This window comes from Podarcis vaucheri (assembly GCF_965113315.1).
Source record: "Podarcis vaucheri genome assembly, chromosome: 4".
Taxonomy (NCBI): domain Eukaryota; kingdom Metazoa; phylum Chordata; class Lepidosauria; order Squamata; family Lacertidae; genus Podarcis; species Podarcis vaucheri.
This window is the reverse complement of record NC_138762.1, coordinates 6,426,293-6,444,680: the sequence shown is the minus strand read 5'-3', so window position 1 is coordinate 6,444,680 and position 18,388 is coordinate 6,426,293. Positions and strand designations below refer to the sequence as shown.

Genomic DNA, 18,388 nt, shown 5'->3' with positions numbered 1-18,388 from the left:
CATACGTCCAAAATGCCTCCTGGCAGGGCCGGATTTAGGTTTGATGAGGCCCTCAGCTACTGAAGGTAATGGGGCCCATTATATGTCCAGCTGTCCTTTGTCAACAACAAACTGTGGGTGTTTTTTGTGTTGGCTATATGGTAATTTATGGACCTAATAGTTATCTCAAGCCATTTGCACATGTCGCCTTGCAACCAGTCCATGCAGAATGTAGGCACCCTATATATAGAAAGGAGCAAACCAGGGATATTTTAGGGAGCAGGCTAGGCCCATGACTTACATCATAGGAGCCTACACAACACAAAACACCATTGCTGTAGGTAGGTTTTATTGTGTTTATTTTTTATCTTATATTTTGGAAATGTACATCCAGTTTTTCCCCTTTAAATTTTTTTTGGGGGCCCCAAGAGAGTTGGGCCCTAAGCTATAGCTTGTTTAGCTTATACATAAATCCGGCACTGGAAGTTGGGATTTGTGGGTTGTCTGGCACGTTTCGTAACACAGAGAAAAAGTTTTCCAGTACGCAGGATGTGATTTTGCTGCTGTGATGCTTTTCTCCACCCTTGTCCAGGAGAGATGCTCTGATCCTGCTGTCCAGAGATCAGGACCCAGTTCCCACCCACCCCTTTGCCGCTGACAGTGGACGCTCGGCTTGCGAATATGATCCGTGTGGGATGCATGTTTGCAACCTGCAGAGGCGCATCTGTGCATGCGCGGGTTGCAATTCGGCGCTTCTGCACATGCGCAAAGTGCAATTTAGCGCTTCTGCGCATGCACAACCGCTGAAACCTGGAAGTAACCCGTTCCGGTACTTCCGGGTTTCGGCGGTCCTCAACCCAAAAAAACGCAACCTGAAGCGTCTGTAACCCAAGGTATGACTGCAATTGGAATGAATAATCCCAATCAACTTTGTCAAAAGCCTTGTGAACATCTAGTGAGGCTATTACACAAGGTACTCCTATATGATTTTCTGGATTTTCTGGGTCGTTACTTGGTCTTAATATCCCAACAATTCTAGAATCTTTTCACGACTTAGGCCCTGCTGTTCCAGCTGTCTTTGCACATGGGGCAATAGATAAAAATAATAAAAAATATCCCGGTAGGCCATTCATGGTGTTCTATGTGGTTTAGTCTGATCTACAGCATAGCTCAAAAATTAGGCAGCCTTGCAAAATCTCTGCATAGGGGAATAATCAGGAGCAGTGATTCCCTTAGGGCAGGAAGCTTCCGGGTCGAAGGCGCTGACCTGGCAGAATAGCTGGTGGTTGTCTTCAGAAACCAAGAGGAGGCAGCAACATGGCGACTGGGTCTCTTGCTTCAGCTGCGAGAGAGGGAGAGAGAAAAGTGAGCCATTCCCAGGAGGGGGAAGCCACCCACACCCCAGCCGCTCCCAGACCATCCGACTTCTGTTCTCCATAGAGTCATGGAATTGGAAGAGACCCAAAGGGGTTATCTAGTACAACCCACTGCAATGCAGGAAATGAAGGTTGTCACAGCCATAGGGTGTCATTCCCTTCTCACTTAGCTGGAAACAGCTTCCCAGGTATCTGTGGAAGACAAAAGGACCCCTCTCCCCCAGCAGGGATCGAGCAGGAAATAAGCAATGACTCTCTTTTTTTAAGCAGAGGTTGGGTGGCCATCTGCCCTGGGTGCTTTAGCTGAGATACCTGCATTGCAGAGGGTCAGACTAGATGACACTTGGGGATCCCACCTCGGCGATTCTATGATTCTGACAGCCAGGCTCCAAAATACTCACGTAATTAATAACTTTGAGCTGGAGTGAGGCTGCATCCAAATCGTACAGTTCGCCTGCAAAAGCAACAGATCGGGAGCTGTGAGTTCCTGCTACGAGATTAACAAACGTAACCAGAACTGCTTATTTCATTTCTGAATCACTTCCGCTGAGGAACCGGGAACTGATTCATAAAAAACATATAGAAGAATATGTGTTTCAGGCCACCCTGGTCTCCAAGAGGTGAGAGTCTCCAATGCTTTCAGGCGTTTGCTCAGGTTCGGTTTCCCTGGAATGAAGGTCAGCACAGACTGCAGTGTTTTTAGGATTTATGGTTTTATTTGCAACCTCGTCAAGGGATGGAGGAGCTCACTGCATCACCGCCGCAAAATATCTTTCTTCTCCATGAGCGGGAGCTTTGGGTCCAGTACAGAATGAGCAAGTCTCTGCGTTTCCAGCTCCCAGCCTGCTTTCAATCCCAGCTCTCACAGCTCTCTCACACTTTCCTGCTACAGTGGTAGCTTGCTTCTCAAACCCAGAAGTGAGTGTTCCGGTTTTCAAACGTTTTTCAGAAGCCGAACATCCGATGCGGCTGTCGGCTATTGTTTCTGGGGCACCTGCACCAATCAGAAGCTTTACCTTGGTTTTTGAACATTTCAGAAGGACTTCTGGAATGGATTAAGTTTGGCGCTTTTGTTTTTGCTGTTTATTTTGCATTTTTGAGGCTTTTTCGGTTAATTTGAGGCTTTTTCGGTTAATTTGAGGCTTTTTTGGTTAATTTGTTTTTGTGACTGTATGGAACCCAGTTCAGCTACTGATTGATTTGTGTGACTGCAGAAATGGATAAAAGCCCCCCCATCCAAACAATGACTATCATCGGTGCAGGTAAAGAAAAAAATATAATTTTAATTTTTATCAACTACAATACTCTCTTATTTTATAGTACAGTACATTGATTATTGCTTCCATTTTATGGATCAATGGTCTCGTTAGATAGTAATATCCATGTTACATTTCTGTTTTAGGGGTTGTTTTTAAAAGTCTGGAACGGATTAATCAATTTTGCATTACTTTCTATGGATAAGCGCGTCTTGGTTTTGGAACGCTTTAGTTTTGGAATGGATTTCCAGAATGGATTAAGTTTGAGAACCTAGGTACCACTGTAGTGTTCTCCTAGCTAGCAGATAGGCGAGGGGGTGGAGGAAAGGCCCATCAGGATGGCACCCTCACCCTTAGTTGTAGCTCTTGCAACCTGGCTTCTTCCTTTGGGATGAAAATGAGGACACTTAAGCAGCCAGCTAAGGTCTTACAAAGAAACTGGTCTGACCAGTTCAGTGCTAACATCCTCCCTAACCAGCACTTGGGTACAGGAACCTCCCTGAATTGGGAGGGACTTGGGGCATCATCCAGACTGACCCCACCTCCCACAGCAATATATAAAAACAATTAAAATAATTGCATATTGTCAGGGAACTGACATCAGGGGAAAGGGAGTTGGTAGGGCTCCCAGAGACTGGGAGAGAGTCAGCAGCCAAAGCAGGGACCAGTAGGGGGAGCGAGGGGTCTCTGGAGGAGGATCTCAGTAATGCTGAGAGAGACGCAGCAGCCCAGGCAGGAAACAGCAGGGGAGAGAAAGGGGTGAGAGACACGTCCAGCGAAAATAGCGGGGAGGTGTCAGAAGCAACTGCTGGGAGACCCATGCTTCGCCGGAAGCTGCCACGTCGTGAGTCCAGGAGACGCGTTTCCGTTAAGGAGCTTCTTTGCTGGAAGCGCTTCCGCAAGCAGCCACTGTCAGACTCTACTAGTGACTAGAGCAGACATGTCTGAGGAGCTCTGTCACACACAGAGGTTTGTGGGGCCGCACAAACTCTGAGGGGGCACAATTTTAAGCACAAGCAGCTAATCATCCCCTGACAGCAGTCTGACAGTCTCTGTACGCTGCCTGTGCAGGAGAAAGCATCATGAGCAACCCAGCCGGAACCGGAGAGGCAGGGGTTGGAGCTGGTCCAAGCTTGGAAGAAAGGTATCAAGCTCTGGAGGTCCAACTTGCGCTGCAGACGGCGAGGCTCGAGGAGAGAAGGGCTCAGGATGCAGACAAAAAGGGGAGAACCACTCAGTTCCCCAGAAAGGTACCAGGATTGGTGCAGAAGTTTGGGGGGGACCCCAAGGATTACCATGCCTTTAGGACAGAGATGCAATATGCCCTGAATGTGCAGTTTGATGAGTTCCCTGATGAGGAATCGCGAGTTGCTTTCGTAATTGGGCATCTTGAGAAGGGGGCGCGGGACTGGGTTCGACCCCTGATGGCAACACACAATGATATCCTAAAGGACACTATGAAGTTCTTTCGTGCAATGGATATCATGTTTTCCAGCGATATTGAGGAAGGGGTGGTGCGCAGACAGCTAATGGCTTGCAAGCAGGGAAGCAGATCTGTCCGTGAGTACTGGACTGAATTTACCATGCTGATTCACAGATTGGGGTGGGATTTATCGGCAGCCCCCATTCAGATGCTATTTGAAGAAGGTCTTTCTTCGGCTGTGAAAGACGAGCTGTCCCGGAGCCCCAGGGCGGTGTCTATGGATCAGCTGACCAAATCTGCGCTGACCATTGGAGCGCGCCAGGAGGCAAGAGCCTTGGAGAGGCGGGAAGGGAGAGGGGAACGTTGGAAGGAGTTACGCATTCCAGACATTCCTGAGCCAGCTTTCCCGCCGGCAGAGCCGATGGAAATCGGAACAGCCCGCGCGCGCGCAGTTTCAAAGCCCAGTGAGGGGGCGAAGAAGGAGGGAAAAGGAGCCCGGAAATGCTATCTCTGCCAACAGCCAGGCCACTTTGCCAGAGTCTGCCCCCAGAGGAAAGAATGGCAAGGGATGGTGGGAGCGGTTGAGGGGGAAGAGCAGGGAGAAACGGAGCAGGTAAAAGCCAACGCCTGGTTGCCACCGTCAGGGCACTGCAGCCAGGCCAAAGAGCAGTAAAAGTGCCCGTGCCAGAAGCTCCTCGACCTGCTCTAGTGATTGAAGTGTCGCTAGAGCTGCAAAATGGACACCCCCTAAAAATAAAGGCGCTGTTGGACTCAGGCAGCTCTTGCAATTTTATGAGCAAGGAGTTTGCTGCTGAACACCAGATACAGACTATCCCTTTAAGCAACCCCCTGCAGGTGACCACGATCGATGGCAGGGAACTGTTGGGAGGAGGAGTCAGCTTGCAGACCGTCCCAATGATAATGAGGGTGGCAAGGCACACAGAACTGATAGCGTTTAATGTGGCCACCTTGGGAGGTGCTCCCATTATTTTGGGAATGAGCTGGCTAGCCCTACATGATCCGCTGGTGGGCTGGCATCAAAGAGTGGTTTCCTTCGGTTCAGCACATTGCTTAGAACACTGCAGGGGGGAAAAGGGGTCAGCAGGGGCCCAAGCCACCCTGGCAGGGACTGAAGTAATGGGGAAGGGGAAGGTGCCACCACAGTATGCTGATCTCAGCGACGTGTTCAGCGAGAAGGAAGCTGACCAACTACCCCCGCATAGGCCCTTTGATTGCCAGATCAATTTACTCCCTGGAGCACAGCTTCCTGTAGGCAAGTTGTATGCCATGTCAGACAGGGAAATGCAGGAGTTGCGAGCGTTCATTGACAAGAACCTGAAGAGAGGCTTCATCAGAGAGTCCAAGGCAGCGGGGGGTAGCCCAGTGTTTTTTGTGGATAAAAAAAACACGGACAAGCCGAGACTTGTATGTGATTTCAGGCGGTTAAATGCAGTGACAGAGCCGGCGGCTTTTCCTATGCCCAGGATTGATGATATTTTGACCAGGGTGCGGAAAGGAAAGATTTTTACAAAGCTGGACCTAAGGGGGGCGTACAACCTGATACGTATAAGGAAAGGGGATGAATGGAAGACCACCATGTTTACCCCTTTGGGGGCATTTGAATACCTCGTTATGCCTTTTGGATTACAAACACGCTCCGCGTGTTTTCAAGCCTTCATGAACCACGTACTGGGGCCTTTGCTCTACAAGAATTGCGTGGCCTTCTTAGATGACGTGTTGGTGTATTCGGAGAATGAGGAGCAACATGTGAAAGACGTCAGAGAAGTGTTGAGCAGGCTGCAAGCCAACAGGCTGTGGGTGAAACTGGAGAAGTGTCAGTTTCATACCAAGGAGGTGGAATTCCTGGGGTACCGCTTGTCAGACAAGGGGTTGGCCATGGACCCCGGCAAGGTTCAAGCGGTGCTGGAATGGAAAACACCCAAAACCAAGAAGGATGTGCAGAGGTTCCTAGGGTTTGGAAACTTTTATCGTAAGTTCATCCGAAACTTCGCCCACCTGACGGCGCCCATCACGGACTGTCTCAGCAGTAAAAAGAAGTTTGTTTGGACGGGGGAGGCGGAGCGAGCGTTTGAGGAACTGAAAAGGGCCTTCGCCTCTGATGAACAACTTCTACATGTAGATTTACAAAAAAAGCTGAGGGTCGAAACAGACGCTTCTGACAGAGCCATAGGGGCGGTGCTTCTTCTGCAGCCGGGGAAGTAGGAGTCAGAGTGGCGACCGTGTGCCTTCTTTTCGCGAAAGCTGAACAAATCCGAGAGGAACTACACGGTGTACGACCGGGAACTTCTTGCGATTCATGAGGCCTTCCGGAGATGGAGGCACCTGCTAATTGGTGCACAACATAAGGTTCAAGTGTGCACGGACCATAAGAATCTAGAGTATTGGAGAACTGCGCGAGTGCTCAACCAACGGCAGTTGAGATGGGCCCAGGAGTTCTCCAAATTTAACTTTGAGATTTGTTACGTGCCAGGCCCAGAGAACGTTAGGGCGGACGCTCTCTCACGCAAACCTGAATATTTGGAGGGGGAGGGTGCACCCGAAGAGACCCATGTCATTCCCGAGGACCGCTGGGTGTGTGGGGCGGCATTGGTGGGGCAAAGGGAACTGGTAGAGGGAACGGTGCAGGATGAATACGCCCAGGACAAACTCAGGGGTCTCCGGAGGGAGGGAGACAAACCCGGGGGTTTTGAGGAGAGAAACGGGGCGTTGTACTACAAGGGAGCGTTATATATACCTGAAGGGGAATTGAGGGAAAAGGTACTCAAGCAACTGCACGATAGCCCCACAGCAGGGCATTTTGGGCAACACAAAACCATGTGGCTGGTTACCAGGGAATTCTGGTGGCCCAAGGTCAGGGAAGATGTGCGGGAGTATGTGAGAGGGTGTGACCAATGCCAACGAGCCAAGGGGGAGAGGCGGGCACCGGCAGGTTTATTAGAACCACTACCCATGCCGGAAAGGCCATGGGAGGCAGTGGCAATAGATTTCATGACTGATCTGCCCAGGTCCAGAGGGAAAACAGCCATCATGGTTGTGGTAGACCTGTTAACCAAGATGGCCCACTTTATAGCCTGCTCACATGCGGTCACAGCGGAAGAAACCGCTAAATTGTTTGTGGAAAATGTGTTTAGGCTGCATGGCGCCCCCTTGAGGGTGGTTTCTGACCGAGGGAAACAATTTACTTCCAGGTTCTGGAGGAAGCTCATGAGCTTATTGCATGTAGAGGTGAATTTCTCAACTGCCCGTCATCCAGAAACCAACGGGCAGGCGGAAAGAGCTAATGGTGTCCTCCAGCAATATTTGAGGTGTTATGTGAATGACAGAGAGAATGATTGGGTGGAGAAGCTGGCGTTGGCAGAATTTGCCTACAACAATGCAGAGAACGTGTCCACGGGGATGAGCCCCTTTTTGGCTAATCACGGGTGTCATCCCCGAGCCTTCCCAGGGGGGGAAGGGGAGAACTGGAGCGTTCCAGCCGCAGAACAGTTCGTTGAAGAAATGGAAGCGATCCATCGCCAGCTCCAACTTAATTTAAACAGGGCGAAGGAGGAATATAAGAGGCAGGCAGACAAAACCAGAAGGGAAGGGGAAAGCATTAGGGTGGGGGACCAGGTGTGGCTGTCCACCCAAGGGTTACCATTCAAAGGAGGTTGTAAGAAGTTAAGACCCAAGAGGCTGGGCCCATTTGAAGTCACGCAGCAGGTCAACCCAGTGGCTTTCAGACTCCGGTTACCGAACCACATGAAGCTGCACCCAGTGTTCCACAGGTCGTTGCTGTCACCGTATAAAGGGGACAGAGAAGGAAGGGTCAATAGGGGACCAGCTATGGAGGAAAAAGAACACAGCTACCATGTAGCGGAGATTCTCGATTCCAGGTGGAAGGGAGATCAAGTAGAGTATTTGGTAATGTGGGAAGGGGAGCCGGAGTCGGAAAACACCTGGGTCAGGGCAGAGGATGTAGATGACGAGGTTTTGATAGAAACTTTTCATCAGAGATTCCCTCGTAAACCTCAGCCAGTGGCGAGGTTCCGGAGGGAATACTTCGCCACCACCGACGAAGAAGAAGAGTTGGAGGGGTTCTCTGATTCCGAGGCGGAGGAGGATTCAGCGAGCCGGAACGAAGACCGATGGAGGGAAATGTTTGAGACGTCTGAAGATGAAGAGGATTCTTTTCGGGGTTTCAGCTCCTCACCGCCCAGAGGAGAGAGTAGGGGCGGGGGGGGAAGGGGGCCCTGGAGGGGAGGTGGATGTCAGGGAACTGACATCAGGGGAAAGGGAGTTGGTAGGGCTCCCAGAGACTGGGAGAGAGTCAGCAGCCAAAGCAGGGACCAGTAGGGGGAGCGAGGGGTCTCTGGAGGAGGATCTCAGTAATGCTGAGAGAGACGCAGCAGCCCAGGCAGGAAACAGCAGGGGAGAGAAAGGGGTGAGAGACACGTCCAGCGAAAATAGCGGGGAGGTGTCAGAAGCAACTGCTGGGAGACCCATACTTCGCCGGAAACTGTCACGTCGTGAGTCCAGGAGACGCGTTTCCGTTAAGGAGCTTCTTTGCTGGAAGCGCTTCCGCAAGCAGCCACTGTCAGACTCTACTAGTGACTAGAGCAGACATGTCTGAGGAGCTCTGTCACACACAGAGGTTTGTGGGGCCGCACAAACTCTGAGGGGGCACAATTTTAAGCACAAGCAGCTAATCAACCCCTGACACATATATATATATAAAGGGCTGCCATATGTCCGAGTTTTTCGGCCCAGGAAAACGACATCCAGCGGGAAGTTTCAGAAATCGGCAAAATGTCCGGGCAGGAAGTGGGGAGCTCAATAACTCTGTCCGGATGTTCACTTTTGGAAATATGGCACCCCTAAATATAAAAACAATTGTTGAAAATGATATATAAAAGAATGTACAGTCTATTGTTATCTAACCGCATCAGAGCACGTCGTTGGCTGCCTCGCACGCTTACCGCACAGCTGGAGGATCTTGCGGTCCAAGTCGCTGTAGCTGTTCTTGGGAGGCCCCTCGGTTTTGGCTAGAGAATTCTGGGAGGAACTGGTGGACAGGCTGACCTGCGGCCAGGGCTGCAGCTTCTGCAGGGTTTGGATCCGCTTGTAGGACACCAGGATCTGCAAGGAATTGCATTTTGCAAGCAGGCAAGGGAAACGGATGGAGCAAAGAACTCTGGGTGCAAAGGACAGAAAATTTGCAGTGGAATGAGGCCCAAAGCACAACACCACCCCCAGTTAAGTTGCCCTTCTCCCCTTATCATTATAAAATGTTATTATTATTATTATCATGATCATTCTTCAGAGGGCCTTCTCGGTAGTGGCTCCCTCCCATCAGATGTCAAAGAAATAAACAACTATCTGAATTTTAGAAGACATCTGAAAGCAGCCCTGTTTAGGGAAGCTTTTAATGTTTGATGAATTATTGTATTTTAATATTTTGCTGGAAGCCACACAGAGTATCTGGGGAAAACCAAGGCAGATGGGTCGGGTATAAATAATAAGGTAGCCCCACGTAGAGCACATTGCAGTAGCTCAAGCGGGAGATAACCAGAGCATGCACCACTCTGGCGAGACAGTCAGTGGGCAGGTGGGGCCTCAGCCTGCATAGCATAAGAAGCTGGTAGACCGGTGCCCTGGACACAGAATCAACCTGCGCCTCCAAGGACAGCTGTGAGTCCAAAATCTTGATGATCAGAGGATGAGGTTTCTAGGCAGGCTTGAATCCTGCAACCCGCCACCCCAGGTTGCAAATGCAGCACTAGCCAGTGGCGCAGTGTGGGGGGGTGCAGGGGGCGGGCCGCACCGGGCGCAACATCTGGGGGTTAGGGGGCGCAAATCCATGGGTTAGGGGGCGCAAATTACTTGCCTTGCCCCGGGTGCTGACAACCCACGCTACGCCACTGGCACTAGCACAATTTCCTGGGGTGTGGAGCTCATCTTTGCAACAGCAGCGCCTTGTCTCTTGAGTAGCAGGGGGCTCCTCATTATCACGGCATCAAGAAAACGCAGGCAGATGGAGAGGGAGAGCGGCTTTGAACACTTCCGTCTTTGCAGCAGCCTCCCACCCGCTCCACCTGGCAGGGTTGGCGTTCCCTTGCAACACTCCCGCACAGGTCTCTCCGTGTCAACTATTCTAGTCTCCTGTTGCCGGCTGATTAAGCCGGACAGGAGTTTTCAGATCCGCAAGGCGAGAGAAGGGTTTGTGTGTGGCTAGGGATGTGGATGGATTGAGTTTTACTGTTCCGTAAGAGGCCTGTTTTGAATTCTGGTGCTGGAGGAGACTCTTGAGAGTCCCATGGACTGCAAGAAGATCAAACCTCTCCATTCTGAAGGAAATCAGCCCTGAGTGCTCACTGGAAGGACAGATCCTGAAGCTGAGGCTCCAATACTTTGGCCACCTCATGAGAAGAGAAGACTCCCTGGAAAAGACCCTGATGTTGGGAAAGATGGAGGGCACAAGGAGAAGGGGACGACGGAGGACGAGATGGTGGAACAGTGTTCTCGAAGCTACCGGCATAAGTTTGACCAAACTGTGGGAGGCAGTGGAAGACAGGAGGGCCTGGAATGCTCTGGTCCAGGGGGTCACGAAGAGTCGGACACGACTAAACAACAACAACAACAGGCCTGTTAAGAGGGAAGGTGCTCTAAGGAGGGAGACAGGGCAAGGATGAATGAGACATTGGACTTAGAATCATAGAGTCGGAAGGGATGCAAAGGGTCACCTATTCGAAACTCTCGCAATGCAGGAATCACAGCTTATCTCATAGGAGTCTTGTGTTCAATTCTGGGAACCCCAGTTTAAGAAGTGTGGGATGTAATCCTCTGGAGCAATCAAGTACAACATTCCTTGTTTGCCTAGAGTGGACATGCAGGAGATGTTGGTCCAGCCAGTTGAACTTCCTGTTCCTCCTGGCTGGAGCATCCTTCCTTTGCATGTGACCAGTAGGTGGGAGCGACCTTTCCAGACCTGGTCAAAGGCCAAGTCACGTAGCCATCTTCCCTTTCCTTCTCTTTTCGTCCTGCCTGCTTCCTGCTTCACCTGGACCGCACTCTCAGCCAGCAGTCCCTGGGTTATCTCCCATACGGGGTTAACCTATTTATACATATTTGTAACCTTAAGCCTAAAGCCTGCCTTCAGGGATCAATCACACTGTGATCTGCCTGATCGTGAGTAAACTTCTTTTTGTTACTTATGTGCAAGACTGTTGTGTCTTTATTCTTTTAAGGAGGGAATCAAAGGGGTCTTACCAGGAATAATAGAACTTAAGAGATTCTAATGAATCTGCAACCAGATTCCTGCTGTGTAACAGGGGAATACGTTCTGCTCTGTGAAGAAGCTTGCTAGTGCAAGCTAGGAAAGAAAATATTAATCAATATATCCTCTTCTGTGACCCACAACATTCCCAGAAGAAGGCTATCATACAAGCTGGAAAGTGGAAAAGAGAAGGCTGAGAGGTGAAGTGATAAAAAGGTAAAGGTAAAGGACCCCTGACAGTTAAGTCCAGTCGCAGACAACTCTGGGGTTGTGGCACTCATCTTGCTTTATTGGCCGAGGGAGCCGGCGTTTGTCCACAGACAGTTTTTCCGGGTCATGTGGCTAGCATGACTAAGCCGCTTCTGGTGAACCAGAGCAGCACACAGAAACGCCGTTTACCTTCCTGCCGGAGCGGAACCTATTTATCTACTTGCACTTTGACGTGCATCAAACTGCCAAGTGGGCAGGAGCAGGGGCCGAGCAACGGGAGCTCACCCCATTGTGGGGATTCGAACTGCCGACCTTCTGATTGACAAGCCCTAGGCTCTGTGGTTTAACCCACAGCGCCACCCGTGTCCCCTGATACTGGACTACCCAGGGGGAATTGCCCTGATTTTGAAACCAGGCTCTCCTTATATTCTTATGTTTACTGCGGTAGATGAGGTGCTGGAGTAACAACTTGGTAAATCTCCACCCGCTCAAGAAGATGGCATATTATCCGCTAACACATGTAAATGTCTTCCAGGGAGAAAGATGATGGAAGGTGAGTCTTAAGAGATGGCAGCAGAGTCCCCACATTAAAACGGTGTCTAAAGCAGGTTAACGGGTAACAAGGACAAAGGTAAAAAATATCGTGATCAAAGCACTGTTGGTAGCAGCAGACACACAAAGAGTTTAAGGTATTCCGTACTGGTGAGTAGCATCACACAAAGATAATAATAATAATAATAATAATAATAATAATAATAATAATACTTACGTGCTTCTCTAAAGCGCGAAGGTTCAGCTCATCCGATTCAGAGAGTTGACTGCAGTGTACCTGAAAAGGAGAAGGGAAGAGTGTAAAAGCAACAATTTCAAGGTCAGCTTTCATCAGGAAGGTGTTTCTGACCGTAAGAGTTGTTTGTCAGCAATATCTAGGGAACACGATGACCATGTACATAAGCAACAGATAATCTTTATAGAATTCCTTCAAACCATAATAAGTGCAAAATGAAATTGTTAGTCTCAAAGTCTCTGAAAATCTTTAAATGAAGCGAGATGGTCCGGGAATCAGCGTGTTTTTACATGAGTAGAACGTGTCATGTTATTTAAAATGCATCTCTGGGTTATTTGTGGGGTCTGCCTGGTGTTTTTACATGAGTAGAATATGTGCTTTTATTTAAAATGCATCTCTGGGTTATTTGTGAGGCATAGGAATTCGTCTCCCCCCCAAAAAAGAAAATATAGTCTGGCCCCCACTAAGGTCTGAGGAACGGTGGACTGGCCCACGGCTGAAAAACGTTGCTGACCCCTGGGTTACGCTTTGGGTGAGTGCCTTCTCTGCTTCCCTGCGCCAGGCGAGCAGAGAGTTAGACACAAATGAGTTGGAGAAAGCAGGGACAGATAACTACAGTCCCAGGGAGATAAGGATAATGAGATGCAGAGAAGGGGGGGTGCTCCTCGCTCCCCGTCATCCCAAAGCCCTTGCCTCAAGGTCCTTTTGCCTAGCAGAAGCTCCCACATGCTAGAGTTCTCTCTGACTCATGGAAGGAAAGGCCCAAGCCAGCCAGCCAGCCCAGAAAACGGGCTCTTAACAAGGGCTGCAGAGATGGAGGGCACCAGCAGTGACATAGGATAGTGACAGAAGCCTCTGGTTCGGATCTGGCCTTGGACACGGACTCGTGAGGCAGCGACAGGCACTTCTCCCAGCCTTATGGCCACTGATGCAGCCTGGGGGCAATATAACTTGGGTCCGCTTTATGCAGCCGCTGGAAGCTGAGCTTGTGTCGCCGTTTATCACCCCATTTTCTCAGAACCTTGACAGCTTATCCAAACTACGCAGCAGTAAAAGTGCTGCAGCAGACCATCAATGCAACCGTTTGAGAACGAAGGACCACAAACAGCCAATCGACTGAACATTAAGAGCTCTCTCTCTCTTCTTGATAGCTCAGTTGGTAGAGCATGAGACTCTTAATCTCAAGGTCGTGGGTTTGAGCCTCACGTTGGGCAAAAGGATCCCTATATTCCAGGGGATTGGGCTGGATGGCCCCCCGGGGTCCCTTCCAATACTACAATTCTGTGATTCTATGCCTAGTTCTGGGCAGCACAGTTTAAGAAGGATGTTGACAAGCTGGGGAGAGTGCAGAGGAGGGCGACCAAGATGATCAAGGGTCTGGAAACCAAACTTCCGTACGACCGAGCTGTAATGGCTCTCCTCCTCGTCGTATCTTCAGAATCCAGCGACCTCTGCTCCAATGGTGGTTAATGACCTAAGCCTTTAATGAGACTCCAGGCATGCTCCCATTACGCAGAGTACCCAAACAGCGCAGAAGGAGCCGTAAATATGTGCTATGTTGCTACGTTTATTTCTAACTATGCAGGACAGAAAAGAATATGCGTCTGCTCTCTGTGAGAGACAGAGAACAACAAGAGCAAAGAAGACAGGAAACCAGTAACTTCAACATCCGTCTCCCGTGAGATTTCCAACAGTCTGGAATTTCAACAGAGTCTTGTGACTCCAAAAACTGCACAGTGGCATAACAGAAATCTAACAGAGGAATGGCTGAAGGAGCTGGGTTTTTAAACAGAGCTTGGGTGGTCATTTGTCATGGATTCTTTAGCGGTGGTTCCTGCCTGGCAGGGGGTTGGACTAGATGACTCTTAGGGGTCCCTTTCAATTCTGCAGTGCTGTGATTCTATGAAATGTGTTATGCCACTGGAGGACCCAATGGCTGGTCAGAATCTCCTTTATTTTATTTTATCTTTCAATGGTTTCTTTTTAATTTAAATTTTTATTGAATTATTATGCAGATGCAAATGAAACAAAGTATACAAATATTTCAACTGAATACAAAAAATTAAAATAAACAAAAAAGAAAACAGAGCAAACGCAAAAAGTAAGAACGTAAGTATAATACAAGGTAACTATAATAGACATTTCTCTACCAAGATGCTGACCCTTCTGGGGTGGATCTCTTTTTATTATACTTTTGGGTTTTTGCCTTCCATCGACCTCACGGTGGTTCATTTCCTATAACTGCAACAATTTCTCTGTATTTCAATATATTCCTCATCTTGGTATAAGGAGACATTTCCCCACTTACGGGTTTATTCTAAACACAACCAAATCTTGGTTGTTGAACCTTGACTCGATAGGTAGGTATTTTGGCATTCCCATTCCTTCTGGGCTATTTTATTTGACCTGCTCCTTAAGGCTTCAGTCAACTTAGTGAGTTCCAAGTACTCGCTTGGCTTTTGTAGCCATTCTCTAGTTGGTATATGGTTACCCTTCCAGTACTTATTAATATCCTAGCGACCGTTACTGCATAGAAAAATAATTTCTATCTTTCTTTTCGAATATTGGTAGTTAGAATCCCAAGAAGGAATGATTCCAGGTTGTTTTTTTGGTAAAACTGGAATCTTCTTTATTGCAAGTTTAATGCATTGGTTTTGGTTTTGTCCTTCCACGTGACAGCACTTCCGATCTTTGAAGATGGCTATCCCATCTATCTCGAAGCTACCAGCATGAGTATGTTACCAAACTGCGGGAGGCAGTGGAAGACAGGAGTGCCTGGCGTGCTCTGGTCCAGGGGGTCACAAAGAGTCGGACACGACTAAAGGACTAAACAACAACAAATCACATCTATTCTGCTTCTTCTCTTCTCCAGGCTAAACATACCCAGCTCCTTCAACCAGACAGTCCTCACACGCTTTCTTTTTTCATTTTTATATAAATGACATTGTTCGAGAACTGAGAGGTCTAGAATATTTTCCTGTTTCTATTCAGGATGTCAAACTCTCAGTTCTTTTGTATGCTGACGATACTGTTTTGATTTCTGCTGCCTTAACTGGGATGCGGAGACTTTTGAGGAAATTGAATGTATTTTGCACAAAAGAGCAGTTAACAGTCAACCATTCTAAAAGTAAAGTGGTGATTTTGGGGAAGAAGAGAAAACCTCACAGATGGGAGTTTGGACAATAAACCACACAGAGTTAGATCCCTCTGCCATAGACTGAATGTATGTTTGTGTGTGTGTGTACAGGGCCGGATTTTAGGTTTGATGAGGCCCCCAGCTACTGAAGGTAATGGGACCCTTTCTATGTCCAGCTGTCCTTTGTCAACAACAAATTGTCGCTGTTTTTGTGTTGAATATATGCTATATGGTAATTTATGGACCTAAAGGTAAAGAGACCCCTGACCATTAGGTCCAGTCGCGGAGGACTCTGGGGTTGCGGCGCTCATCTCGCTTTATTGGCCAAGGGAGCCGGCGTACAGCTTCCGGGTCATGTGGCCAAGCAGAACTAAGCTGCTTCTGGCGAACCAGAGCAGCATAAAGAAACGTCGTTTACCTTCCCACCGGAGCGGTACCTATTTATCTACTTGCACTTTGACGTGCTTTTGAACTGCTAGGTTGGCAGGAGCAGGGACTGAGCAACAGGAGCTCACCCCATCACAGGGATTCGAACTGGCAACCTTCTGATCGGCAAGCCCTAGGCTCTGTGGTTTAACCCACAGCGCCACCTGCGTCTCAATTTATGGACCTAATTGGTATCTAAAGCCATTTGTACAGGTTGCCATGCAACCATGCAGAATGTCGGCACCCTATATATAGAAATGAGCCCACCAGTGATATTTTAGGGAGCAGGCTAGCAGGCGGGGCCCATTGCTTACATCATAGGAGCCTACACAACACAAAACACGCTTGCTGTATGTAGGTTTTATTTTATGTGTTTTTTATCTTATATTTTGGAAATGTACATCCAGGGTTTTTTTCCCTTTAATTTTTTTGGGGCCCTCAAGAGAGTAGAGCTTGTTTAAAAAGGTAAAGGGACCCCTGACCATTAGGTCCCGTCGCAGACGACTCTGGGGTTGCGGTGCTCATCTCGCTTTATTGGCCGAGGGAGCCGGAGTACAGCTTCTGGGTCATGTGGCCAGCATGACTAAGCCACTTCTGGTGAACCAGAGCAGCGCATGGAAACGCCGTTTACCTTCCTGCCGCAGTGGTACCTATTTATCTACTTGCACTTTGACGTGCTTTTGAACTGCTAGGTTGGCAGGAGCAGGGACTGAGCAACGGGAGCTCACCCCGTCGTGGGGATTCAAACCGCCAACCTTCTGATCGGCAATCCCTAGGCTGTGTGGTTTAACCCACAGCACCACCCACGTCCTAGAGCTTGTTTAGCTTATACGTAAATCTGGCGCTCTCTCTCTCTCTCTCTCTCTCTCTCTCTCTCTCTGTGTGTGTGTGTGTGTGTTTGTGTGTGCAAATTAAACTGTAATGCCCTCTTGCCACTGACTTACACTAAGAATACTTCCACAGCGATCCTGGCAATGAGTTGCACGGCATTCTTCTCTGTCTCTACTTCATTCCTTCCATTTGCAGTTCTCCCTTGAAAAGTGCCCCTGTCATAAATCTCCGGTTAATTAGCACCGAGTTCTCACCAGCCTCTCGGAGACCTCAGCCAACCCTACCAAGCCTGCCAGGAACAAATGCAACACAAGCTCCCTGCTCTGTAATTCTGACAAGCAAGCTGCTAAAAGCAGGCCCAGTCCAACAACCAGGAAGTGCTAGATCCTGCAGAAAGGAGCCCAGTTCTCCCTCTCAACCAGCCTGGCCACATTCACACCACACCTTTAAAATACAACGATGTCAGTTTAAACAGCCATAGCTTTCCCCCCAAAAGAATCCTGGGAGCTTTAGTTTGTTTAGGGTGCTGAGAGTTGCTAGGGGGTCCTCAATTCCTCTCCCAGAGCTACAATTCCCAGAATTCCCCATGCAGAGGGATGGATAGTTAAACCCAGGTATAGGCAAACTCAGCCCTCTAGATGTTTTGGGACTACAATTCCCATCATCCCTGACCACTGGTCCTGTTAGCTAGGGATGATGGGAGTGTAGTCCCAAAAAACATCTGGAGGGCCGAGTTTGCCTATGACTGGTTAAACCACTCTGGATAGTTAAAGTTTATACTGCCATCCTTTTGCTGGCCGAAAAAGCTACATACTTTATCTTTATTTATTTTTATTTATTTAATTTTATAAAATTTGATTGTTAAAAAAACTCAAAACTGTTCACAAAAAAAGATAAAGCGATAAGATTGCTGATAAGAAAACAACAACAACAATTTAAAACTTTTCAAAAGTTTTTTTTAAAAAACCCCTGAAAACAGATTAAAACCCACCATTTCTAAAACCGCTGGACTGGCTTGTCAAAACAGGGGTGTTTTTAGCAGGAGTGGAAAAGAGGACTCTGAAGGTACTTGCCTGATTTCAAGTGGCAGGGAGTTCCATAGTATATAGCAAGCACTGCCACACAAAAAGAGCAAATTCTTACAAATGTGGAACAGGTGATACGTGGGGCGCTTGCAAGAGTGCCAGTTCTGCCAGTCAAAGCAGCTGAAGGGGTGCATAGGGGGTGAGGTGATCCCACAGGTAAACCGGCTGAGGAATAGCTGAGGAATAGCTGAGTTTCCTGCTTGGCAGGGGGTTGGACTAGATGACCCTCTGGGTCTCTTCCAACTCTACATTTCTATTATTCTAACACCCAGCTGCAAAGCGGCGGCCAGGGCCAATCTCTGAGCACAGACGTTGTTCATCTGAAGGCAGCCCTGTACAGGGAAGTTTTTAATGTTTGTCATTTTATTATGCTTTTGCATTCGTTGGAAGCTGCCCAGAGTGGCTGGGGCAGCCCAGTCAGATGGGCAGGGTACTATTATTATTATTATTATTATTATTATTATTATTATTATTATTATTATTCTGACAAGGCCTCACTCCTGCCAGCAACTGTAAAGGCCAATGCGGCTTTGTGGAAACGCAGGGCACCTGCCACGTGGTCCCATCTCCCTGTGCCAGCAGGGAAAGGTCAGCGCCTCTTAA

At 48.6% G+C, this 18,388-nt stretch overlaps 1 protein-coding gene across 6 annotated transcripts in view; it reads right to left on the bottom strand.

Annotated features, from left to right (window-relative positions):
• Positions 1–18,388, bottom strand: part of PDE2A (phosphodiesterase 2A) — a 394,356-nt gene that overhangs the window by 45,944 nt on the left and 330,024 nt on the right. For all 6 annotated transcript variants that reach the window (XM_082219118.1, XM_082219113.1, XM_082219115.1 and 3 more), the window contains 4 exons: positions 12,290–12,349; positions 9,014–9,173; positions 1,757–1,809; positions 1,247–1,321 (listed from right to left, as the gene is read on the bottom strand). In XM_082219118.1, the coding sequence (XP_082075244.1) occupies positions 1,247–1,321; positions 1,757–1,809; positions 9,014–9,173; positions 12,290–12,349 (348 nt within the window). The remainder of the gene's footprint in view (positions 1–1,246; positions 1,322–1,756; positions 1,810–9,013; positions 9,174–12,289; positions 12,350–18,388) is intronic.